The sequence below is a fragment of the Trichogramma pretiosum genome, unplaced genomic scaffold (genome assembly GCF_000599845.2).
Source record: "Trichogramma pretiosum strain Unisexual culture from Peru unplaced genomic scaffold, Tpre_2.0 scaffold8, whole genome shotgun sequence".
Classification (NCBI taxonomy): Eukaryota; Metazoa; Arthropoda; class Insecta; order Hymenoptera; family Trichogrammatidae; genus Trichogramma; species Trichogramma pretiosum.
In genome coordinates this window covers 2,598,527-2,625,599 of record NW_019641699.1, presented here as the reverse complement: position 1 = coordinate 2,625,599, position 27,073 = coordinate 2,598,527, and the positions used below count along the sequence as shown (strand labels likewise).

At 43.9% G+C, this 27,073-nt stretch overlaps 2 protein-coding genes across 3 annotated transcripts; one reads left to right on the top strand and one right to left on the bottom strand.

Annotated features, from left to right (window-relative positions):
- The first annotated feature begins 94 nt into the window (after positions 1-94).
- On the top strand, positions 95-27,073 carry LOC106653158 (rab11 family-interacting protein 4A). 2 transcript variants are annotated; one of them, XM_014372453.2, is made up of 11 exons: positions 95-434; positions 12,921-13,425; positions 14,660-14,950; positions 15,782-15,859; positions 16,092-16,130; positions 16,918-17,035; positions 24,502-24,666; positions 25,016-25,385; positions 25,477-25,643; positions 25,721-25,789; positions 26,530-27,073. In XM_014372453.2, the coding sequence occupies exons 2-11, from the start codon at positions 13,250-13,252 to the stop codon at positions 26,650-26,652; spliced, it is 1,596 nt and encodes a 531-aa protein (XP_014227939.1). In that variant the 5' UTR covers positions 95-434; positions 12,921-13,249; the 3' UTR covers positions 26,653-27,073. The 2 variants fall into 2 exon arrangements, with proteins under 2 accessions (XP_014227939.1, XP_014227940.1); XM_014372454.2 differs by lacking the exon at positions 14,660-14,950 and having other exon boundaries at positions 98-434.
- LOC106653157 (microfibrillar-associated protein 1-like) lies at positions 4,808-8,823 on the bottom strand. Its single transcript, XM_014372452.2, has 2 exons — positions 7,882-8,823; positions 4,808-7,528 (listed from the first exon to the last, which is right to left on the bottom strand). Exon 2 carries the CDS (start codon positions 7,432-7,434, stop codon positions 5,365-5,367), a length of 2,070 nt encoding a protein of 689 aa, XP_014227938.1. The 5' UTR covers positions 7,435-7,528; positions 7,882-8,823; the 3' UTR covers positions 4,808-5,364.

The following is a 27,073-nucleotide window of genomic DNA, read 5'->3' as shown; positions in this document are numbered from 1 at the left end:
CAGCAGCAGCAGCAACACACAATGAAGAACTCGTGCTCGCTGTGCTCGTCGAGAGTTATATTATACCGCGGCTATAGCAGTTGGCGCGTTAGTCTGTGCTGCTGACTCTCTCGAGCCTCTCGTGCCTGCGTGATGGGCCAGTGGTAGCGCGCTCGTATACCGGACGAGTTGTATATGCTTTGGCAGATACATACACGTTAAAATATCGTGATTAGATAGATAAATAAAGTATACCTGTGCGCGCCCGATGGCATGTATTAGACGCGTTGCTGCGCTTCGTACGAATACCTCGGAGAGTGCCAAGAGTGCGAGTAGTGTGTGCAGTTGGCCCGATGTTGTTTCGTTGAAAAATTAGAGTTTCCTCGTTGTTGTCGTTGGTAAACGAGCCCACGTACCTCGACTTGTCAAGTGTACCGACAGTATCTCCTCTGCAGGTGCGTTTAAAGAATCATAATATACATCATAACATCCATTTAAATCAGCAGGTGATGTGCTTCTAGCTTATACAATAGTAGACGAAAATTTCGCCAAGTGTCAAATGTCGAGGAGCATTGTGGGTCGTTGCGCGAGTACTACATACCCTATATATACATTAAACGCTATATACCTATGTACATCGTACGACTTGATAAACTCACGCGCTTCGTACACACCGTCGTCGGTGTTGCTGATAGTATACACACGATGTGTAGTGCCTCTCTTATTCAGAGTGAACGTAAGGAGATTCGCGCACGATAATTGCGTGACATTGTCATCATGCGCTGGCCGTTTACAGCGGAATCTTTTATCATTTCAAAAGATTAATATATATCGTCGTTCTCGAGCGGTAATCGTATAAAACAATATGACATAGTCACACAGTCGCAGGTGTTCCAAAGCACGAGCAGCGACAGATATTGCAGACGCCTTTTTTTTGTTTATTTTCCGCGACTGCAGTGCACACGCGCGCGACAACTACACTACAGTAGTCAGTGGCCGCTGTATCATTATTATATCTATATATGCATACTTGCATAGTAGCATAGACTCGACGCGCGATAGAGTGAATAGTATATGTTATATAGCTTGCATAAGTCGCTAATGTGCAGCAGCAGCTCTCCCGCGCTTGTCCGCTATGCTCTGCTCGCCAGCTCGCCGCAGCCAGAAAGAGAGAGAGAGAGAGAACGTGGAAGAACGACGCGAACACAGGCACAAGAATCTCGGCTCCTTTTTACCTTTTCTCTTCTCTTCCTCTTCGTATTTTATATATCGTTTCTCTTTCTTCGTTTTCTTTTCTTTCTCCTATTCTTTCAAGTTCCCCTCTTTTTTTCTCCCAGAGTTCTCGCGCGCGCGCTTATTACCTGTCCGTGTATTTTTCACTTGTGTGCGCGTCTCGCTACAGTTTCGATGAAGCATATACTGCTGTGATTTTACTGCGAGTGTTGGGACCTCGAAAAAAAACGTGTTTATTTTACGTGGAATAATTTTAATATTTGCCGATCTCGTGACTCGTACCAATTTGTGCAATTGTCACTCGATTATCAATGCGCCTCGTGCGCACGTACGTAGTCTCGAAGCGTTTACGCATTTGCGTCAATAAACGTTTTACATGCCAAAAAGAAGAAAAAATTTAAAAAACTCGTCGAGTATCTTCATTCGCCTGCAGAGAATCGAGCGATCGCGTCGAGCTATAAATTGCGAAGAAAAAAGAGAATGTGAAATAACAGGCGAAATACTCGAGTCTCGGTTTTACCGATAATTGCATCGCGCGCTGCTCCTAGAGCTCTCCGCGCGGCGCATTACATATATCGGTATCGGCGCTTTCAATCTGTGTACATACCGTATGCGCGCACACGTGTAATTATTTAAAGCCACGTACATATCTACTTGTATACGTATATACTGCACTATATACATTTTCTGCCGTGTATGTGTATCTCTATACATCGGAGTCAAAGAGCAGCACAACTTTTACTTTTACCGCGAAACTTATTAAATATCGCTCGGCATATTAGCAGTCGATGTTCTGCTTCTTTTTTCTCTCGTATCATTCGAGCTCGACGATCGCTCGGCGATGCATACAGAGCGAGTTTTTCTTTATGAAATACATACTATAATGTTTATTTCGTTCGATTAAGGAAAAACGTTTCCAAGTATCGGACTACGTTGAATAAATGCCAAGGCTCGAGTGGATTTTATATGTTCACCTCTTTTTGTCTCCCTCTCGTCGGGTCGCTGCGCGCTGCCTGTAATATATACATTATACATGGCAGACAGATATACGGAGCGGGGTCTCGAGAGTCTACTACTAGCTAGGAGCTATCTTGCCGAGCTTGGTGAAAGGAAGACCAGAAAATGAAAAATGTAAGGAAAAAAAACCAACGACATAAAATAAAACACGTCCGAGTGAATTTTTCGGAGTCGGCGTTCTGGCCTCGTTCGTGTTTATACAAATACAGTTAGAAGTCGCGGCCGCTCCCCACTCTACTTCGCAGCTCGCGTCTCGTCGTCGTTGTGTGTGTGTGTATGTGTATTTAAAATACAGTCATTTTTTGCTTCAACGAACGCGCTACACATATCGCACTCGCGCGGCAAAGGTGTCGAAGAGAAGCACGTCTTAATTGGCCTTTAAACTTCTTTTTTTTACGCGCATGTGCGCGACAAAGTGTCGAGAATAGCAGCAGCAGCATTAGCAACACAATCTCTATACGTAACGAAGTATGAAACGAGCTTGAAGCTGTCTCGATACTTGATTTTCATAAACAAGTATGCAATATTGTAATTGCTCACTCGTGTCGGTGTCGGTGTCAGCGGCGGGGCTCGATAACGCCTCTCTTCTCTAGAATTTATTGCGGCTCCGTTGCGAACTAGATTAATTTTCCGCGCGCATCTTTGTGAGATGTATCTCGCGTGTGGGAGTCTCGAGAGCCTCGCGGCTATATAATCGGAAAGTTTTATTATATATGGACGTGCGGGAAATCATCTAATGTACACGCGTATATAACACCGCTTAAAACGAGGAATACATTACGGAGTTTGTGAAACTTTTTTTTTATGTACATTAAAAACTGACCGAGATTTTACACGCTTTGGCGCTCGTCTAGAATCGCTATGGTACATATAATGCAGCATTTGTAAGATAATCGTTATGATGCTTGAATTTTTCCTGACTTTCAGTGCATGAATAGGAAATTTATATTGTTGATTTTCCGTGTCGGCTTCGTTTTTTTTTTTTTTTTGCTTCTAAGCTCTTCGCAGTATCGACGAAACGAACGCGTAGAACTCGCTGTCATTGCGCGCGCGGCGCATGCATAAAACAATAACAAACTGCACTATCATCGACTGAATCACCCACATAATTTTTCTGAGAATGGCGACGCGTGAGGCTCCTTATCAACAAGGATTTTTTTCTGTTTTGTTCCTCGAGTGCGTTGACAGAAGGAGTCATATGACGACAAAATTTTATGTTTTAAAATTCGATCCACGCGCAGAAGTGCGACTTACGCGTACATATATAAGTATAGGAAGTGCAGCAGAGCACGTTATACATATATTATATACACACAGTCCGAGTATATGTACGTATGATGAGTATAATGTATACAAAAGCGTCTACGACTTCACGTGTGTGCACACACATACCTGCCCGAGAAGAGAAGTTCCGGCACTTTTAAGGCTTTCGAGTGCGTCAGCTACTTTAGTGTACGACGCGCCAGCTGCAGCGGCACCAGATGAACGAGGTACACAAAAGTCGCCGGTAATCCTCGCGCGCGCGTGTCTATGACATTTTAAATTTACGCGGATTACCTGTCAGACGATATGTATTGTAGCTCCGCGCGCGGCTCAATACACACAGACAACACAGACACACAGTGCACAATGTGGAGATAATGAAATACGTACCGCATTGCCGATGCAATGCAGGAAACTCGACAATTCGAACCCAAGCGATCGATGAGAATTATAAATTTAAACTTTTTTTACAACTCGATGCGGTACAATAAAAGTGTCCCAGTGCAGCAGCAGCAGCACTCGATCATCGGTTCGAGTGAAAATTCGACGCGGCAGCTTTTATGGCGTTTGGTTCCTGGCGTTTGCGTGCGGCGCACCGAGCTGTTATTCTCTCCCTTTTCCGGGCATAAAATAACGTAATTGCATCTGAAACGATTATTGTTTACTCTAATGGATTTTATTTTTTACTTTGTTGCAATTTCGCCGATAATGGACGACAAATTCGGTGACAATTGGACTGTACAAAAAAAATTTAACGACAGCTTTACATAAGTCATCCTCGCTGCAATATTTCATATACGTCGATGACTGCTTCGAAGATCGCCAAGCGCTCGGATGTTTCACTTAGGTGCGCGTAAAACGGTGTAGACACCCCCGCGATTTCTCTCTCTCTCTCTCTCTCAGCTCGTAAATTCAGAAAGCAAGACGCGATGAGCGTCGTCGCATGAGACTCGCGAGCTGCACGTCACAGATGAAAAAACCCGAGCATGAAAAAGTAAAAAAAAAAAAAAAAGAGAAGAAAACAACGGTGACTGTGTGAAGATGACTGCCGACAAGGAGTTTCCGGCTGTTATTGTCGTACAATTCAAGATGTTTAGGAGAAAATTGCAGATGCTGATATAGTCGAAGAGAGCGCGTAGCGGCGTCACCGATCCGCGCACAAAGTTTTTACTATACTCGCATACTCGCAAACGAGAAAAGCTCTAGAAAGCATACGAATTTGTCAGTTGGCTCGAAAAATCATAATTAACGGGAGACAGCTGTTTTTTGTTTTTGCGGGTTTTCAACTCGATATAATATGATTTCAGAATAAACGTGACTGTTGAATTAATGGTTTATTGAATTATTATACAATTATAATTTACGAGGGTAACATTACACGATACGAGTATCAATTCAAGCTAAACATATACATAATTTTTATTTTGTACGACATAATGACGTGGGGATAAATTAATTACAAAAATGAAGTCTAAACATTAACAAGCAACGTATAGAATTTTTCCCACCTCAATAACGTTCGTAAACAACTTTTATATAACAAAAAGAATCATCAATTTTCTTACAACCAACGATTAAGAACATCAACACTATTACACGTTAATACATTAATATTAAATTTGACCTTTCATCTTTAAATGATGTACAATATTTTTATTCAAAATTACATGTTAGTACCAAAACAGCCTTACACATGTACAAAAAAAGGATTTCAAGTGCACTTGACGACACATATTCTTATCATTTATGAGTAAATTTTTTTTTAACATTACGTTTATATGTATAATATTTATATATCAAAAAGAAACCTATACATTTTTTGTTATATCGGTGACAATTTTGCGGAAAAACACATTTTTCCGTGAAATTTTTTCAACCGAGCTCGGCGAGCACCGAGTCCAGGTCTTGCTTCAGCGTGGCGACTTCCGCGCGCTGCTTCACCAGATCGTCCCTCAAATTGTCGAAGTGGGTCTGCAGCTTGAAGTTGCCCTTCTTCACCACGGTGTATCTGCCCTCGAACTTGTTGATGTTGTGCTGCAACAGGGCCTTCCTCTCGTCGAGCGGCAACGACTCGTCGTCCGTGTCTGACTCGTCCTCGTCCTCGGATTCCTCGGATTCGCTTTCTTCGGATTCAGTCTTTTCTTCCTCTTCCTCCTCCTCCTCCTCCTCCTCGTCCGAGTCGCCCTCGTAATCTGGATCCATGAGTCTGGCCATTTTGTCGACTTCTTTGTGCAAGTTTTTGTACTTCTTCTTCTCCTCGTCCAGCATCTTTTCCTGCTCCTTTATTTGCTTACGCAGCAGTTGCCTCTCTTTGTTCGAGTGGTCGATTTTGTCTCTGAAATTTTTGATTTTGTTCTTCATCTTCTCGATTTCGCGCTGGTTGCGCTTGTCCTCGACGACCTTGGGGTCCTCGTCCTCCTCGCTCTCTTCCTCGGACTCCGTTTCCTCTTCCTCCTCTTCGGACTCGGGCTCGGCGGCGCGTTCGATGCTCTTCTGCGTGGCGATCCTGGCCACGTCTTTGGCGCTCGGGCATCCCGCCAAGGCCATGCCGGCCTTCATGCGTTTTTCCAGACTCGCGTAGGCGCGCTTCATTTCCTCCAACTCGCTCAGAGCTTTGTCTCTCGCCTCGGCTACCACGGCGAAATCCTGCTCTATCCTCTCCACCTCCTTTCTCGCGAGCTCGGCCTCCTTTTTCAGCGCGTCTTTGAGTTTTTCGTCGTGTTCCGAGACCTGATTTCCAGTACTCTTCTCGGCGGTCCTCTCGCGCTCCAGCTCCACCTCCAGATTCAATATCCTCGCTTGCAATCTCTTGTTTTCTCTTTCCAAGGCTGCCTTGTTCCTCATCTCTGACTCGAGCAGCTGTTTGTGACTCTGCAGCTCGTCGCGCACCTTATCGATGTCATCCATATCGTCGGCGATGGGCTCCGCTTCGCTGACCTTCGAGTCGACCTTTTGCATCTGATCCTCGATGGTCAGCTGTCTGCGCAGTCCTTTTTGCAGGCCCTGCAGAATGGGCTTGGATCTGTCGTTGGTCTTGACGCTCTTCAGCTTGACGCCCGACTGGATTTCTTGCAGTAGCTTATTGTGAACGTTCGACTTTTCCGAGGCGAAGACGAAGTGCGCGTCGCCGGTCGGCTCCGAGACTTTGGCCAGGGCCCGATCGATGATCGGGGCACTTCTGTCGTTGCACTGGACGTGCTTGAGCTTGATTCCGGTCTCGACCTCCTTCATCATGCACGACCAGTCCGGACGCTTTTTCGGTCTGGACTTCAAGGCCTCGAGATTTTTCTTCTGCGTCTCCGTCAAGGGTGGCAAGTCTTTGAGGACTATTCTGGCCGGGGGTGGCGGAGGTGGCCTCGGTGGCAGTGGCGGTGGCGCGATCATGTTGGCCCTGGACTCGCTTCTCTTGAGCGTGGGCGCCTCGCTCTGGGCGGCGACGCTGCTGCTGTCGCTCCTCGACAGGGGCGACGGCTCGCCCCTCGATCTCGAGCGCTCGAGGCGACCGCGCGAATTCGAGCTCGATCTCGACGACGAGCCGTTCTCGCGCGATCTTAGAGAAGAAGGCGACGGCGACTGTGACGGCGATTTCGACGGCGACTGCGCCGATTGCAACGTCGAAGATTGCGACGACGCTGTGCTCTGTGGGCTCGGACTCTTCTTGGATTGAGACATGTTGATGGTGATCTTGCTTACTTTGGGCTCGGGCGTCGGCGGCGTGCTCGGAGTCGACGCCTCTGGCGCCAGATCGGCTGGCTTGGGCACGCTCTTCAGTCGTACTTTCATAAATGCTGGCGCGTCGTCCGTGGAGGTGCGCGACTCGCGACGCTGATTCAGGGCCCACGGCGCGGTGGGCATCGGTATCGGGGGTGGTCCGTCCTTGGCCCAGGGCAATTTACTGCCGAAGGTCCGTTGAGGACCGTTGCTGCCCCCTGGTCCAGGCATGTTTCAGGTCCCAGGAAAAATCTCGTCTTTTGCTGTGGTTGTTGTTGTTGGTAGTCGATAACTCTCAACACACGATTGCGAGGCAATTATTTTTCTGAAAATGGTTTTTTTCTCGTATTACTTATAAATAAATAATAATTAAGTTTTTCGCGCATCTTACGTCGCGCTAAACGAGCTCGTCGTACGCTTTGTAATGTCATCGTAAAAATTATAAAATGCAAGAATCAAAGAAACGTACGAATTGACGGTCAAATCGCGCAAAATAAAATTAGGCCGCGAATAACATAATAACTAAAAATAATACACCGTCGTCCCCCTCATTTCATCAATCTATTTTTCTTCTCTTTCTCAATATCGCAGCGAGAGTAATGGAAAAAGAAAGAAAGAAAGAAGGAAGAAAGAAAGAAAGAAAAAATGAAAAAAAAAGAACAAAAATTATAAACTTACCCATAATTTTTGATGGAGTAAAACTGCGAATCTCCTCTCGATCTAGTACTGCGACTGAATCGTCTTGCGATGAGCTTTGGCCGAAAAAGCTCCGACGGTAAATATAAGTAGAGAGCTTCTCGATACTCAACGATGACAATTTCAATCCAATGATTCAGGTGTAAATAATAATCCGATCGATTCACGCTACTACTGTGTATGTTATGTAGGTTACTGCGCGTAGATTTTCGCTGCAGCCTATATACGAGCGAATTACTTTCCACTCGCGCAAAACAATCGAGAAGATTCTTCAAATCATTGAACGAGGGCGCACTGATCGCGTTGGTGTGCGTGTGTATCAGCGCAAAATGCGTAAAAAACTTCACGATCCGCTCATCTCACACTCTCGCACAGCTGTATTATGACACTTTATTTTTGTACTTGTTTATTTAAACAAAAAAAAAAGCTTCAACACTCTGCATTCGAGTTTCGATCGCCAGTATAGCTTATAACACTCGGAACAAACTGCCGTGGATTCACCCAGAACTGTGTTGCACACTTTTTTCAAAAATATTTATAAAAATTCGCTCGAATTACAATTGCTCTATACAGAGCTTTCGGTATAGAAATTCGACGCGCTCCTGTTTCGCGACTGCAGTTTTCCACCTCGCGCGTTGCACGAAGCTTTGACGCGCAATTACACACGCACCAAAAGAATGAAAAAAGAAGGAGAGCAGAAGGCGCGCACGACGATGATTTGCGGTCGGAAGCGCGAATGGCGCGTTACGAGAGGTACGGTTACCCACTGGAAAGCTCCGAAAAGCACATCGGTAGCAGCGGCAGAGGCGGCTAGCAAGAGCGGCGGCGACGGCGGCAACGGCGGCAATGCCAACAAGAATATACGAAGTACAGAGGTCTGGGGAGAGGTGCAAGTTATTTTTGGGGTTTTGCCTCTGCGAGTGACGTCACGTGTCGCAAGCACGGAAATAGCGTTGCGCTCGCGCGCGCGTTATGTCTTATATATTTTCTCTCTCTCTCTCTCTCTCTTCTTCTTTTCCTTTACTTCTTGTATCTTATTCTCATTCTTGCAGTTCCGCGCTAGAACAAGAAGATGCTTTCTGATGCTTATCCAAGAAAATGTCCGTCTCTTCTTCCTCCTATATCTCTGTCTTGTGCGCTTGCATTACGCGCGCGCACCGCACACCGCTAGCTCTTCGATGCGCCAAGCCGGAAGCCAGAAAAAAAATTATATTATTAACGAAAAGTCATCTTCTAATTAGACGCATGGATGTAGAGAATTTGGCTAGTTTACTTACGTTGTGCGCGTGGGCGTACGTAATATTTATATACAAAAACTACAAAAGTGTTTTGGAGTGACTTTTAAAACCGCTCGCGGAAGAGTGAGCCCTTTTTAAACGAGAGACGCTCATGGTATAGCCGATGCAGCGCTTCTTTGTCTTATCGGAATACTCGTGCGCCACTCTCGGTCGAAGACTTCTGTTTTATTTATTTGTTTATTTATCTCTTTCTTTTTTTGTCTCGTCCCCCCCAACAACCATAACGTGTATGTAATATGAAAAATTTCTCACCGTATGCCGCGCGCTGATTATTATTTGTGCAGTTGGCGCGGATTTAATTGCATTTCTACTTATTCTTAAAGCTGCGCGCGAGACTAGCTGTAAGACCGGAATTTATTTAGTTGGCACTACTCGCGCTGCTCTCCTCGCGCTCGCGCGTATTATGGTAGTAGCGAGCGACTTAGTAGTATAGTAACAGCGGCAGTTAGAAGTGCAGCATACTCTCGCGCGGTATAGGCTTATAACTTTCTCTGCGCCGAGCTCTCCTTTCGATCGGTACTCGCGATTTATACTTTTGCATCGAGATCGGGAAGCGGCAGCGGTGCAGCTGCTACATTCGAAGAAATGCATTTATTGCGAATGTTCGCCGGTGTATTATAGCAGGATTGATTTATAAAGTGCAAAGCTCGTCATTAATATATATTATACGGTGCATTTTAGAAAGTCGGAACACAATGGAGAGGTATATTGTAAGCTTTTCGCGATAGCCGCTCGGTGTGTTAGCGATCATTGCGGCGAGCATACATAACGGACAGGCTGTGTAATTAAAATAATAATGGATTATTAATCTAAAGTAAATCGTAAACTCCGAAATTGCCTATTTTGAGTCGATTGTAATGCAAAAAAAAATATATAATAATAACGAAGAAGCATGGGCATTGGTAAATCCCTCATGCCATTGGATTGAGCTCCTATATCTATGATGTCCGTTTACACTCGTATTTTCTAGGTGCACGTAATCACTGTAACGCTCGTATCTCTTCTATACGCGCGTGCACATAGGCCCGCATGGTACACGGTATAGCGCGCGAGGAGAATCGTTGCATTGTATTCTAATGTAAACAGCGCATGTGTGCATCTGTACTTCTGCGCTCGCGCGCGTAACCGTTTGATTTCGCAATTTTTTTGTAACAGCAACGAATTCGCACTGTTTAAATTACTTACATTAAAATTGATGTATAATTGGAGGATGCGCCTTTTTTTATCATTTATTAACAGGCAACACATACATGTACAGAACTTTGCCTTGACTTGTACAATTATGTTGACTTTGTCACTTGCATATTTACATACAATGACACTCGCCATCTAGTGGTAAAGACTGGCTTTAATGATGATTGAATTTTCGTAAATTTTGTCAGCTAATTGACGCGAAAATCAAATCAGTTTTAAAACGTTAATTTTCAATCAAAATGTTGAAACATTGAAAAACAAATTAGTACAGATACAAACATTTTCAACTAAAATTTCATGTAAAAGTAATTTAAATAAACTTCGGTATCTGTTACTTTAATGTCTGATTTTATACTAAAACTGCATTAAATTTAAGCCTTTTTTGAACAGCTGACGTTATATACGCTGTCGCGAAGCCTCGTCGCCGTTAACCATGTCTTTTATTAAAAAAATCTCTACTATACGTAATGACACGCTTCTACCGCGCGATCGCATTAACCGTAAACTTTTCATAAACTTTTGATTATGATAATTAAATAGCACTCGCGTTACGGCGCGCAAGATAGTACAGCTCCTCTAAGCGAGTCTATATTATAACACATGTAAAAGCGCCAGCGCGCGTGTTTTTGTAATGAGCTTTTCTCACGCGTACTAAGACTAAATCATATTTTATAGGCGTAAAGAGCCGTCTCGTTTACGTAATAATGCTCGTTCATCCACGAATTATTATAAATAAATGGCGGATCACCGAGCGATTCTCAACAAAGTTTTTTTATATTTTTGCGAAAAACGGTATATCGCAATAACGATTGCGAGAGTGTATTACCGTTCGGGTCTCGGCAAATCTTCGTGTTCGCGTGTATATATCAGAAAATACGATTCAAAAGCCTTACTTTGGAATAAATCTCTAAAATAGAAATAATGATTGATGCCCGACTCGGTGGCTCTTTTTTTTATTTATTACCACGCGAAATCGAGACACGTATTCAATCCCAACACGCATCGATCGTACGACGTTTTGTGTATACATCGTGGATCATGATATTTTGTCTATTACGTATCCGTAATAAATATCACTTGTCGCTTTTTTTGGCACTATCTCGTATATCTACGCGCGGTGTTACCGTAAAATAAGCGGCATTTTTGATAAACGCCTGCAGTATCCTGGCATCGACGAGTTTGCATCAACCGATCGACACTCCGTTCACAAAAAAAGCCGCGGGGCATCCTCGTGATAGCATAATATTGCGTGTGCTGAATAGCATGCCGAATCCGGCCCTCGCAAGCTGCAACGTGTGCGACCTTTTTTCCGCGGCGCAAACAATGAAAATGACTGGCTCATCCCGCGATCGGACGATCAACAAAACAGAAAAGAAAAGAAAGGAAAAAGTAAAAGCCGCGTGCGTACATGGTACATGCATTGTAGCCCACGGCATATTTATACGTAATAATAAATCGTTTCGTCATCCCCGCGCCGATCGTCGTATTTTTTCTCACCTACGCGCGTATACATGCGGTACACGCTTCGTCATAATAAAATAATCGCTCGATATCATCTCTGCGGTGCTTTTCTGTGCGCGCAGAGAAACAATAAGGATCTCGTCGTGGAGCAGAAAACAATAAGGACAGCCACGACGACGAGTCAATCGTTGAATTAATACAAACTCCGTGAAAAAAAATGTCTGTACGCATCGAGCGAACGAACGTGTGCGCGCGACAGCGGCGATTCTTCGCGTACTCGCGGTGTTGCATTCCTGCGTGTATCATAGGCACATGTAAGGAATACCATGCATATACGTAGTATGGCAAACGAACAAAGACTTTATGGGAAAGGCACATACATACACGTATACTGCTATATGCAGAACCGCGAGCTCGAGCGAAAGAAGTAATCGGCATATCTCCCTCCCTAGTCTCTACTATCTCGTAGTCTCGCTCACACGTTTAAGCTATGCACCTATATACACACACGAGGAGTTGAGGGCATCCTGCATGGCCTGCAGTAGTAGTAGATAGGTATATAGCGGCTGCAGGCCACTGCCACGCGCGGCATGACTCTTTGCGCCTGCGAGCTACTTGGCGCGACCGCAGCCTCTATCTCTCGCGGGCATCGTTCGCAAGATCCATTCGAGCAACGACGGAGACTCGGCTTGTAGGATTTACCTGTATTATGCACATAGAATCATGTATAAACCGCGTGGATGAGAGACAGAGAAAAATAATATAATTTATATACTTGACACGGTGCATTAGTATATATTATGTGTTGTATCGATGCATTATAGTAACAGCCAGTACGATATATAGTATCTCGTTCCGAGGACGAGGATTAAATTTATCACATTAGACGCGTGACCTTTGGAAAACTCGAGAGAATTATATCAATGAAAAACAGAATATGTAGCGAGGTCATTATCTGTCTCTTGCTTATATAGTTATTTATATATAATATCTTAACGCGCAGCATAGGATTGGTATTACAAAAAAGTATACATAAGTAAAAGGATCTGGTGTTTATATGTGTTGCAGAGGCTGAGTCACGACGACGACGACGACGACGACGACGACAGTGGCATACATAACCGTTACAAAGAGTACTCAGTAGGAGAAGGTGTATGTGTGTGTGAATGAGTGAGTGAGTGAGCAAACCCGTCCGTGTACATGTATGCACGTATGAGTGCTTATCGCGTGGAGGAGGTAAAAAGGATCAGTGGACAGCAGCAGCAGCAGCAGCCGAGGAGGACACCGTGTACATAAGTGGAGTCTCGGCCTGGTAGTAGTCGTAGTAGCAGCAGTAAAGAGGTGGTGGATGGTGTGAGGCTGAGGCAGGTCGCGCGCAAACGACGACGAGGCGAACGATGGTGAGCTCACGCTCGCCTCACGATTTCATGCCGGCAGCAGCGCAACAGCAGCCCACATCGACGTCGAGCGTCGAGTCCTCCTCCTCCTCCTCCTCCGCTCTGCAGCTAACGACCAACAACAGTGTCGATTCGACCTCCTTCGACAATGGCAATTTGGATGGCCAGCGGAATGTGTAAGTTGCTTTTTAGATTTTTTTTTTTTTTCGAATATCTGTTCGCCTCGTTACACGCTCGGATTGTGCATACATTGAGTGTTATTATCTACGCGCGAGAGTTGCCGTTACACACTGTTTGCAAATGAATATTCCAACTCGGATCGTTGCGCGATGAAAATTTATTATTAAATAATACACGAGTAGCGAATACATCCAAAATTTGTACCGATTAGTAATACCATACCGATGTTTTACGCCGTTACCGCGAATTCATAAATTCAAATATTTTCTCACGCATTGTTGTGTGTATACCGCAGGTTTTGTTATCCTCGATATCTCTCGAGCTCGTTGGCTCCCCGGCGCGCAATTACTGCCGAGTATGTGGCAATAAAAAAAAAAGGCTGAATGAGCCGCGTGCTCGGCATATATTGCATTATACATGCGTACTACCGCGAGAACGCAAGGTTCGTCTTTTTGTTTTTTCCTGTGCGTGCGTGTGGCTTTTCAAAAGGGGCGTTCGCGCACTACGGCCTTTTGAATCGGTCGTCGCCGAGCGCGGCCCGCGGCTACTATATACCTTCTCCCGCGTGACTCCTCTTCTTGCGGTTCTTTCGACCACGCGGGTCTATATACGTGCATATATTATGGCTTTTGTGTAAAATAACGCGCGAGAACTGCACACCACATTTTTGCGAGTTTTCGAGGTGTCCTGTATATAAGTACGTCGCTCGATTCACGTATAGTTGCTCCCACTCTGTTGTTGTTATTGCTGTTATTTTTTTTTTATTTTCTCGTTTTTACAAGGTCTATATCGGTAAAGTTTTCAGATGTATACTTTTCTAACGAGTGAAAAACTCGCGAGCCATCCGGATGAGAATTACGACGAACAACTATTGCATACTCTCTGCCAAAATAAATATAGTTCTCTCGTGTGTGTGGGTGGGTATGTATGTTCCGTGTGTTTGCTGTGTAAGGCGTAACAGCTTATGCATTATAACAACGAAAGCAAGTCATGCGACGATACATATAGAGACGTTCTTGTATGTATGTGTGTGGTATATAACGTCGAAACGTCACCTCGAAAACTATCATAATTTCATAAGAGTGTCTATAGCCTCGTGCGCGCGACTGCACTACTCAATACGACTTACGTCATATATAAAACGAACTTTATACCTGTACCTATATGCTATGGACATACATATCGCTCGATCCATAATTTCGTTCGTTCTTATATATGCTCGTCGTACAGTTCGTCGACGTGGGGCATAACGCACAGCGAGCCCAGTTCACTGAACGCAGCCCCGGACTCGAGCAGCAGCAGCGGCAGCAGCGTCAGCACGACGACGGCCACGACCAATGAGCAGAGAAATCAGCGAATCCGCACCAACGTAGTGCAGGTGGGCAATCTCGCGGCCGACGACGAGGAGCGCTTCGAGGCTTTCGGCGATGCCGTCGACGCGATAGAGGCCGACTCGCCGCAGGGTAGCGAATCGCCCGCCGCGTCGCCGGTCGCCGGTGCCTTCAGCAGCAGCAACAACAGGTCTGTCATTATATACGTCCGTCTGCCTATGTGTGTCTGTATGTTAGTAAGGTCGCCCATGATGTGAGGCGTAGTGGATTATAATAACTTGGGAAACCTTACTCAACTATTTTCATATTTTGGTCTCTTATAATGTATTGTAAATGTAGGTCGCGTAAATTAGGGTTCACTTCTGGTTTCTTTTCTCATTTCTCTATCTCTCTCTCGCGCACGTTGTATTTATAGGTGTGTGGATCTTTGGCTTTTAAACAGCCAGCAAAACTTATATAAAAAAGTGTCAGCTCTCGCGACTCGGATTTTGTATACAGAACGTTAAAAACGAAAATAAAACTTCATTTTCTCTCTCTCTCTCTCTCTAAAGCAGCCACGGTGATTCTCTATCGTGCTCCAGAGCTGCGAGACAATTATTTATAGTGTATAATTCTCTTTCCACGATGATATAGATATTTGTATAACATGTACACTCCTCTCTGCGCAATTAAAACGCAATTACTTACTGCTGCTTATAATTTTTGCGCATAATATAAGAAACGCGTCGTTGTTTCGCTTGTTTTTCAACGCAAGGCTCGTTCGTAAGGAGGGGATTATAACTTACCACGATAATTATTCATCGCTCGTCAACTATTTTTAATTCCTATTTTTCTATTCGCTCTCTTTTTTCGAAAAATTAGCTCGCGATATCATATTATGAGGCTCGACTTGACTCGTGTGCTCTAATGTTTTTATTTTTCTCACTCTCTGGTGCAGAGTTTGTGGTATTATATGAACGACGTAAACAAAATCGTCAAACGGAAACTTTTTAATCTTCTTTTCGTTTTTTTTTTTTTGCAGAAATCCGCGGAGTCCGAACTCAATGCTACTGAACAGAAACACGTGGCTCAGAACTTCGCTCGGACGCGGGCCAGCTGCGTAAGTTTACACACGTACTATCATACACATATTCATATGATCATATATATGAAACAGATATATTATGCATATTTTGTGTGTAAGCACGTTGAAAATCGTCCCCGCGAGTTAAAGCAATAACTCAGCGCCTCTCGTGTAACTATGTGTGCATGCCAAAATGAAGAATACACACTATGTATACTATACCGATTATTTATACGTATTAACTGTGCGTCTTCTTTTTCTCACGCAGTGCTAGCAGGAAGCGGCTGAGTTCCAATGCCTTAGCTAGGTAAGAGCACACAATGTTAATATATCTTTATACAGCACCTTTTCGACGTTTTGTTTCGACGTTATAATGACGAGTTCGTGGCTGGATCCGAAAGAGCCGAGAGAGAAAAAAATTGCGTGCACATAATGTATCGTCGTACTTGCTCTCTCGAGGTACTCTACTCGAAGCTTTTTTTCTCTCTAAATCTACACGGTACACGCCTGTACATTAGCGCGAGTGCACCGCGAGGCTAAAAACTACAACGTACCGTTTTTTACATTGCTTTTTCTCTCTCCCGAGACAGAGAGCAACGAGCGAGTGTCGTGTAATTGTTGTTTTACCGTTTCTCAAAAGTTACACTCCGTGGCGAATTGTCATCGTTCTATCAGCATCTCTTATGTACGCTTTAACTTGGCGAAAACCAGCGTGTATAATATACTTTTACGATTTACGATGTGCTGTATATAAAAATTTAATCTCGCTAAAAGGAGACGCCCACGAATGATATCGAGAATTGAAAAAAAAAATGAAAGCTCTCTGTACGCTATACATCGGTTCTACGCTATACGCAACGACTCCACTGTTTGTTGCAGACGCGCACCGGAAAGCTCGCATATTGCAATAGTCGCGCGCGCGCGAATCATCGTGTCGTATCGATAATACATTATACGCGATGCGCACACACACACGCTGTATCCGCGTTGAATTACGCGAGAATCTATACGTCCGTCGCGATTGGTTTCGCGTTTTATATATCTCCGATGTATAATGTTATAATAATCTAACGCGTCCGGTGTTTCTTTTTCAGTCAATTATACAGAAGCAGCAGCTTCAACAGTTCGGGCAGGGGATCGATTTGCGACGCGGCCGACGACGTATACAGCGACGTCTCCCTCGAGGACGATGTCATCGACCTGAATCACCGAGTAAGTTTTTCTTTCCTCACGCCATATACGCGGCGCTGGACTTTCAAATAAATATAAGAGAGAACAAAAAAAAAAGATAATATGCATGCGTGCAAGTACGTGAGAAAATTTTTCGCACCAGCGTGACAAATATACAATAAAATGTTACATGTATAATATGAGTTTACGTCGCATCGAGGTTGCTTGTAACATTACTAGGTATAATGTGCTCTCGATATGCGGTATGGTTTTTTTTTCTTCCATGTTGCGCAAGACCTCGTGCACCGTCTTTGCGGCGCACATTGCAGCTCGTGAGCATGTTATGCGCGCATCGAAGACAAGAAGGGCCTACACTCGGTTTTTCCTCGACATCGATCGTGCCCTGCGCCGAAAGTTGCAAAAAAAAAAATAAAAAATAAAACTACATCGTTAGTAGTCTATCCGAGAAATGCGCCAAAAATTCGCTCGATCGAGTCTACGGCGAAGAGAGAAAAGTTTCAGCGCACGATAATCTCGAGCTGGCATAGCGCATCGGGTGTCTATGTAGAAAATCTTCCTCGCATTTTTTCGGACTCGCGCGCGCGCGAAGTCGAAAAAGCAGAATGGTAGTGTAGCGAGCATACATATAAACATTTGCAACTTTCTCTCGGAGCGCGAGTCATGCAGAATACAATCGACCAACGCGTATATATGCAGGCGCATAAAAACCAATATGTATATAAACACGGTATGCGCGATAATGCGCCAAAGTAGCGAGTTTTCACATTAAATTCTCTATCGGCTTTTCACCATTTGACGCATCGAGAGAGGGGGGAAAGTAAATGAAGAAAAAAATAAATAAATAAAAAGGAAGAAGCTGCTAGAAATCGTCTTTCGCTCGGTTGCTGTTTGCTGCATAAATAAGACTCGTCGCGTGTGACTTTATATTAAACCGAGGGTGACGATCGCAGTCATTTACCTCTCTCTCTCTCGCGCAAGAAAGAGAATGAGCCAAAAAGTGAGAAAAGCAATTTGGAGATATACGATAGTTTATTTTCGGCCTTGCCGCGCGTACGCTCGAGTGCTCGATTTTTCACGCGCAAATAATATAATATCGCGAATGAATGGAGAATTTTTTGTATTTCTTTTATACCCCTTCTCATTCTCTGTCTTTGTCGTTGAGCAAATCGATTTGTTGATACATTTACGTGGATTAGGAAAGAACGTCGAGGCGGTTCGTTCATTTTTTTTACGCCCGATGGCATATTCTAATCGGCGATCGGCGCGGGTGCAGCCGTGCAATAAATCATGCAAAACTTCGTTCGTACAATACGTAGGTACGTGTGCACCTCGTGTGCTTTTGATCGTGTGCGCACGGCAAAGTATAGCGTAATTTTTATTTTTTTTGCCTTCCGCGAATTTACGTCACGCATGAGTATGTTGTGCAATGAAATGTATAGAGGTACGGTCGGAAAAACTTTTGGTCGTTTACATCGGGTCTATACGGCGAAAAATCGATCGTGTGTCGTGTGTACGCGCGCGTGTATATACTGTTGCGAATCGGCGCTCGCTTGTCGATTCGGAGACGCCGCGAACTATAACCAAAAAAAACCCAACAACGATGAAAATATGAGTTCGTCAAACCCACTTTTCGGCCCAACATCTCCAAATTTATCCGTTTACTAAATTTCCAAGTGTAAAATTATTCCAAAATAAGTCAAAAAAAGTAAATTACCCGGCTTCATGAAAAACGTCGTCGAAAAAGTTTAACAAAAAAGGAAAATAGTAACGTGTACAATAAAATTACCCTTGGTCGGACGCGCACAAATTTGCGATAACAACAACAACAACAACAATAACAACGGCGGCAGCGGAAGCAGAACAGGAGCATGGCATGTCCACCGAGGAACGGCATCGTGACGCGCATGATAGTATGGCCGGGCTGGAACTTCTTCCTCTTTCTAATAGTCGCGTCGGTCGTTGGATGGTACGCTTGGGATCACTGGCTCAAGGATATGTTCCAGCGACAGCAGGGTCGTCGCCGCTGAGACCGTCGCGAAAAATGGTTCGTTTCTTCTTGTACCCGTCTCCCATAATCGATGATGTATAATAAATAACGCGAGTTCGCAAAAGGGCTATGAGAGAAAGAGAGAGACGATCGATCGATCTCGCGCTTGCAAAATTGAAGGATCACCGTTGTTGTCTAGTGCCGAGCGAGAGTCTCTCGGCCGCAGTGAATTATTCACAATTACCTACTTAACTCGGAGAAAAGAAAGAGAGAGAGAGATAGAGAGAGAGAGATGACTATTCGGTGTGCTCGGCAGGTGTATACTACAATACACAGAGATAGCGAGCGATCGTTAATGCTAGTAAGTAGGGTAATAGTCGCTGTGCAGTTTTATTGTGATGCATATCAAACTTTCAAACGTCAAAGAGCGAGAGAGAGAAAGAGAGGGAGAGACTACTGGCTTTTCCAAGTTGATGTATAAATAATGTCGGTGCTCGTATACTTTATTGCCTTCATAATTTTCATCCTCGATATCCGCCACAGCGAACTTTTCTTTCTCTTCCTCGACGTCTCGCATATATTTTTTTTTTTTTTTTGATTCATTTGTTTATCAACTTATACGCTAAAATAAAAGTTTTACGCCTCGAGCGACACAAAGCCAAAAAGACCGCGGACGTTTTTCCGCGCGCGCACGCGTAAATCGCCTGTTTACGCGCGCATCTCTTTGACGAATGAAAATATTGACGTAAAATAATAAAAACGTTTTGGCTATAATACGAGAGGGTATCGATTCGAGGAGGAGGCGGCGACGACCGATTTTGGCTCGGGTTCAATGACAGATTTTTTTGTGGTTACTTTCTTTTCATTTTCTTGTTTATCTCGATCGTGGAGCGTACGCGCGCGTGCGTGTAGGCACCTTTTCTTCTTATCCTTGTTATCGAGGGAAAAGGCGCACGAGATCGAAGTAGACCGAGCTGGAGCACACGAGCGCGATATTTTGATAATCTTTGATCTTAGCTGGAATGAAGATTAAAAAAAAATTTATCTTATATCTTTTATCATCGACTGCTCGGCGTTCGATGCAGTAAATGCACTCTATGCTCGGCCAAGCAAGTTTTCGCTTCAGCAGTTACCTTTATTACCAGATGCTCGTTGAACTCCCTTCTTTATCGACATTGTGTTATTTAAAAGGCGATTTAAAAGTCCGCAGTAACAACATCAACTTGTCAAAACGATAGAAACTTCTCTCAAAAAGAACAAAGTTTTTATTTACATGCAATTGTCTAGTATATAAAATTATAATTTTAAAATTTGTCTCCAATTTTATAATTTGCCTCGGCAATAACTTGCGCAAAATGTGAAAAACCTTGACGACGAATGCGAAAAAATTCGTGCATACACTTGCGTAATACACATTATTCATCGTGCTGTGCGGCTAGACAAACACACAGTTTTCTATACAGCGGCAGCCTTAGCCGTCGTCGACGCATTAAATCCAATAAGAATAAGGCGAGGCCCCTTATTAACTCGATTAAAATTAACTAGACTCTTGTGTACACGAACGAGCCCCTCGCGCACTGCTGCTGGGCGTCTGCGTGTTTGCGCTGAAGAACACACACAACTTTTGTTCCTTCTTTTTTATCTGTCGCTGTATGCGTGTGTGTATTATACACACAGACTAGAGGAAATCGACGTCGCGGCGGCGGCGGCGACGACGACTACGACGACGACAATGCGGCGCGCGACGTCTTTTTACGAATATATATAGAGGAGCGCACAGCAAATATATGAGCAATTCTCCAAATGAAACGCATTTTTTGAGGTAGAATCGCGACAAATTTTTTTTTCAACCTATGTGGATACAGACCCCCGGGAAATGTTTTTGGGGGTCCTAGGAACCTGTAACCACGTAGGAACCATTGAAATTTCGATAGTGCTTATTTTTATAGCTACTTTTGTGATTTAGAGGACGAAAAATCATGTTTTCTCGTAAATACGGCTAATTACTCAATTTCTAAGTCGCTGAAAAAGTATCAAAACTCATCTAAAAAAAATAACTGACTACTGTGTTCGATAGGAAATTTTCTCAGCTTTCCAATGGTGGTATCAGATTTTCCGATAAATTGCACATTCACCGAGAAAATCACCATCACACATTGAGGGCTAAATATGTCGAAAAATTCAGTACGGAAAAAGTGAACTTTTTGGATAATTGTTGATTTTTCCTTGTGAAAATGAAATTTATCGAAAAATCTGACTACACCATGAGAAAGCCAAAGAAATTTCCTATCGAAAGCATATCTTTATTTATTTTTTCGGTGGAATTACAATGTTATACATGGGAATTTCTTTCACGTTGTTCGCTGTTTTCTGTTTCCGAGCTGATTCAGCGCGGTCGCGAGGTTTTCGGCTCGCTACAATCAAAACTAGCTCGTAATTCCACCGAAAAAATAAATAAAGATATGCTTTCGATAGGAAATTTCCTCAGCTTTCTTATGGTGTAGTCAGATTTTTCGATAAATTTCATTTTCACGAGGAAAAATCGAAATTAAACCTCAAAGATCACTTTTTCCTTACCGAGTTTTTCGAGATATTTAGCTTGGCACTTTTGATGGCGATTTTCTCGGCGAATGTGCGACTTATCGGAATATCTGATACCACCAGTGGAAAGCTGAGAAAATTTCCTATCGAACACAGTAGCCAGTTATTTTTTTTAGATGAGTTTTGATACTTTTTCAGCGACTTAGAAATTGAGTAATTAGCCGCATTTACGAGAAAACATGATTTTTCGTCCTCTAAATCACAAAAGTAGCTATAAAAATAAGCACTATTGAAATTTCAATGGTTCCTACGTGGTTACATGTTCCTAGGACCCCCAAAAACATTTCCCGGGGGTCCGTATCCGCGTAGGTTGAAAAAAAAATTTGTCGCGATTCTACCTCAAAAAATGCGTTTCATTTGGAGAATTGCTCATATACGTATGCAGTCACGGCAATGTTGCAAGCACGTATGTACGTATCAGGCGCGGAGCTCCGGCCAGCCGCAGAGCCAGTGTGCCTTTGACGGGTCTCAAAGCCGATAGCTTAGGAGCAGCTAGCTCGCTGCTGCAGTACGTATACCACGAGACTCGTAACGCGCGTTTTCTTCCCTGTGTATGTTAAATACAGGCGACCTACGATGTACGTATGTCGATCGCGCGTAAAAAGTTTCGATCCGCGCGTCGCATCGGTCGCGAGAAAAGTGGAAAGATAGACCGATAAAATCGATGTTTTATAAAAAAAAATAGTAATATCACAAGTGACGATGTGAAGTTATTGTTTGCCGCTTGTTTGTCATCTACCGCCGTCTCTGCACGACGATGACGATGCAGCAGCAGCAGCAGCAGCAGCAGCTAACGATAAACAAGTAATAATGCGCTCGTTAGAGAAAAGTGCTCGTTAGTTCATTGCATTTGATGTCGGAATAGCGAGTCTCGTTGCAAAGAAAATCTCAATAATTCGCGATTTAGGTGTGAAACGCGCCGAGACGCGCACACGCTACACACATTGCACACGCCTATATATAGACTGAGTCTGCCAGGCTATTTATGGCTCTGCCGCAGAGATGCATAGCTCGCGCGCGCCCGCGAGAATAAAGGCGTGAAACGCGCGCGGATTGAGCTTTTTTTGCCGTTGTAACTTCGCTTTCGCACTCGAATTTACGCGCCTAATTATCGGTGAGTGCTGAATTATATACGTATTGTATCCGCAAATATACGTTGGCGTTGCGTGCGATATGTGTGTCACACTCGTAAATACGCCAGGAATTATCGATTCTTTCTTCCCTTTTTTAACGGCGACACACATTCGACACAGATTATGTACGTACACGGTCACACGGGTGCGTCGCGTTGAATTTTCAAAAATTCGTAGAAAGGGAAATAAAAAGAGAGATAATAAAGAGAAGAGTATCGTTGTGGTGTACGCAAAAAGAGCTCTTTTTTCTCTCTTTTTCTTGTTTTTTTTTTTTTTTTTCATAAAGCCTCGAAGCCGATTACTCGCTAAGCAGATAATCAGTAACATGTGCGCTAAATCGGCATATGCGTCCGCGCACAGAGCACTACACACACACACACACTCGTCGGAGACGACCGTCGAGAGCAAAAGCAGAAAATAGAGTCTCTCGTGCTTTAAATTAGGTGAATCTCTCTTCTTTCATTCGTGCGTATACACGTTTCGCCGCGATATTCGACGCTTAATTTAATTTTTTTCGTTTGAGAACTCGAGCGATAGTGGTTTAATCGGCGGTCGGGGATGAGCGCAGTCGATCGTGCAATAATTTCGTACCAACTCTTCAAGTGCCGTACTTAAATTTTGATGGGATTTACGAGTGTGACACCTCCTCGAATTGGTTGGAATTAATTTTAAAAATCACAGTGCACGTTTCACGTTGTTGTTTTCCGATTGATAATCGGTCAATTGCATCGTTACCATTCGTCAAGTTCGCAGTGTGTGTGTGTGTGTGTGCGTGCGTGTGTTTCAATCAAGTTATCGACACGTACGCACTTTCGATCGGTAGCCTTGAATAAAAAGACTCCCATAAAAAATAAAAAAATACCGCGAAGAATCGATAAATGAACGAAAGATAAAAGGCGAGGCAACAATGAACGCCGCCGCCGCCGCCGCGTAATGCGTCAACGATGATGGAAACCGGCAATGAGCCGGCGAGGTCCGCAGCGGACTCCGTAAACGAGGCTGCTGCAGCAGCGGGCCCACGACTCGAGCGTTGGTCGATCGGTGGTGAAACCTCCTCAGGTGGTAGTGGTAATGGTGGTAGTGGCAATGGTGGTGGTGGTGGTGGTAATGGTGGTCCAGGCAGCAGTGGTCCGGCATCGCTGGGCTGCTTGACCAACGCGAGCGACGGCTCGCCCGGCCTCGAGTACGACCTCTGGGAGGGCCAATTCGAGTTTGTCGGACCCGAGCACCGACTCATCAGGCCCATGCAGCAGCAAGTAAGAATCTCTCGAGTCCGAGCAAACAACTCGCTAACAACCCGCTACACTGAATTTTATTTTATTTTTCAACTGTACGATGCTCGTCATCGCTGACAATGGCAAAACTCGTTTTTTCATTTAACTAGAGTAGTAATAATTATTTTTATCGCTCGAAGCATTGTGTGTATGTAATTGTGGCGTATATTATACGCGTACACACAAGGAGGTGTCGAGCGATCATATAGGCACGGCAAGATGTTATCCGTGCCTAGACCATTTTAAATAGGCTCTCGAGTTCAAGTGGGTTTAAATCGATACTCGGCAGTTCGTCACAGGTTGTTTCACCTTCTGCTTCTTCTTCTTCTTCTTCGTCTATATAGTCCCTAGTAACGCTACATACTCATAAAGTTCGAATCCTTTGCATGCCCGAAAAATGTTCTCAAATATTATACATCGCGCTCTACGTAATTCGAATCGTGTCTGCCAGTGATCGGATATTAATGTACTTTCTTTTTTCGTGTTACGCAGGTTCAAATGATCCAGGAACAGATGAGCGTACTCGTCGACACGCAGTCAGCCGGCGAGGAGAGGTACGCCCGGGTGAAGCAGGAAAATGCCACGCTACAAGCCAGAATACTCATGCTCGAGGAGGCTAATCGCGAGGTCGAGACCAGAGCTGAGGAAAGACTCGAGGTGATGATCGATTCTGTCGCAATAATAAAAACTTAAATCCCTCCGATATATAATGCATGCGTGTTAAGTCTTGAAGAAAATGTCTGGCGATTATCTATTTTGTTTGTCTTCCGCGCGCGGAGAGTTTATTCAATTAACGTGTAACGAGTGTGTGGTGCGGCTTAAAGTACCGAGGGAGCGAGAAAAAAAACCAAGCACAAAGTTCATGTACGGGCTTACATTTATTGGATTTTTTTTTCTATTCCGTGTATGCGACACTCGCTGTGCCCTATTACACATACAGGCTGTTTTTTTCCTCTTCCATAATGTCAACTTTTTATCGATAATTTTTGTCTTCTCTTTATTGTAGACGGAGCAGCGACGCCATCGAGAATGGGCCAGTCGCATGGAGCGCGAGCGCGAGCTGCAGCTGGAGAACGCGGCGATCAAGCTGCAGTCGGTCGAGCTCGAAGCCACGAGGGCGCGCGACGAGACGCTGCGACTGCGCGAGCAGCTGGACAAGGCGCGAGCCGAAAAGTCGCGGCTGGAGACGAGCCTCGAGGAGGCGAAACTCGACGCCGACCGGGCCAAGGAGGCCGAGAGACGAGCCGTGCTAGGTCTCGCCGAGGCCAATCGCGCCCTCAAGCATGCCGAGGAGGAGCTGGCGCTGCGAGTCGAGCACGAGAGGAGAATCGAGGACATGACGAACGAGCTCGCCAATCTTAGGATAAGAAATAAGAGTGAGTGTCCGGGAAGGAGAGAGCGAGAGAACAGCATCTGCCGCGTCGTAACGCGCTGTGATACATTCTCGATTTTTCTTTTTTCTTACAGATTTAGAAGAATCTCGCGATGAGTTGCAAGCCGCTGCAGCTGCGCTTCAAGCAGGCCGGGAATTATTGTTGCCAGGCGCACAGGATCCCAATGACAATATGATTAATCGAAAAAAGAGCCCGAGTCTTGCCGCTGAATTACTGCTGACCGGGTCCGCCCACGATCAAGTATGTTTCTGCCTGATTGATAATGATCGTAACACCTGTACTGTTTATATATTAAGTGTAATTTTCTCGTCTTGCAGGCCGATGGTACAGATACCGGCAAAACTGGAAGTTCCGATATTTGCGATAATTTCACCACGTTGGCTGAAGTAAGTAGCTGCAATAAATTTTATTGTGACATCTTACCGTATCACGATCTCTATCGTCTTTATCCTTTGTTTACATCTACTCATGTTTTGTAAGTGAAAAAAAGTACACTTCGTCTGTTTTCACGAATAGACACTTTTGGCCCATTTCACTGTATTTAATCATTATATTCTTCACGCTTTTTTAAAAATAAAAATATTGTCAAGCTTATGCTAGCTAACTCTTTAACTATAAATACTTGTATAAAGTTTTGTGTAATAGTCCGTAGACTTTACATTCAGTATTCTTCGTGAGATCTTCGTGTGCGTTGACGGCTTTTAATCTCTTTTTGATGTATAGGCACAAGCTTATACAGCTTTGCAATTAAAAGAGGTGTGAAATGCTTATAACCATTTATATTAGATCTTATTTATCATAATATATTGAGGCACTCTATTAATTATTGCACTTGCTTCCAATAATTTTTTCGTTATTAATATTAGGCACATACATAAATTAGACTGTGCTAATATTGAGAGGGTTGCATCTAGCATTTTCTGATTTATTTTACTTACATTTATATGTTATCCTCTTATGATAATTTTCTAGTCTCTCAGTTTTAATTTCGATATCTGCATCATCCAAATTATCCTTGAGTATTTTTCATGAGTTACAAACATTTTCGAACGAATTTTCGATCTATATAATTTGCAATAACTTTTCTTTTCTTCGTGATGCGATAAATTTGTTTTTGAATTTTCAGGCTAAACAGGCTTTGAAAGAGCAGCGTGAAGTGAATACCAGGCTGCGCTCGTACATCGACAACATACTGCTGAACATCGTCGAAAATTATCCGCAACTATTAGAAGTAAAGCAGCCACACTGACGCAGGATTGTCGTTCCGTCCTTTCCGGCGTTGCACTTACCGAACCTCGTGAACGGCGGCGCCGAAAGACGGAACATCGTCAAAAAATTATCCGTAACGAAAAAACCGGTCCACGTGATAATGGCCACGAAAACTGATCATAGCTGCGGTCATAACCACGATGAGAACGACTGCCTGGGCTGTCCGCCTCAGAGTCGTTATTAGTTATTAACAAAAGTGAATTAATAAAAATGAGGCATAAAAACTAATTCATATTAGTTTTGTTAGTTCAGTGGAGTATACATAAAGTAGCCGACAACTGTGATGGGACACGAACAGGAGCTTCGTAATTTTATTGTACATACTGCAATTTTAATTAAGCATTACTGATATTAATGTTTTATCGTAAGCGTCCAATAAAAAAGTTCTATTTTTCAACAGA

Bases quoted from the DNA above. Each gene is read 5' to 3' on its own strand.
- LOC106653157 (XM_014372452.2), bottom strand. From the start codon at position 7,434: ATGCCTGGACCAGGGGGCAGCAACGGTCCTCAACGGACCTTCGGCAGT.
- LOC106653158 (XM_014372453.2), top strand. From the start codon at position 13,250: ATGGTGAGCTCACGCTCGCCTCACGATTTCATGCCGGCAGCAGCGCAA. The intron at 13,426-14,659 runs GTAAGTTGCTTT...CTCGTCGTACAG, and splicing joins TTGGATGGCCAGCGGAATGT to TTCGTCGACGTGGGGCATAA. The intron at 17,036-24,501 runs GTAAGTTTTTCT...CGTGTTACGCAG, and splicing joins TCATCGACCTGAATCACCGA to GTTCAAATGATCCAGGAACA.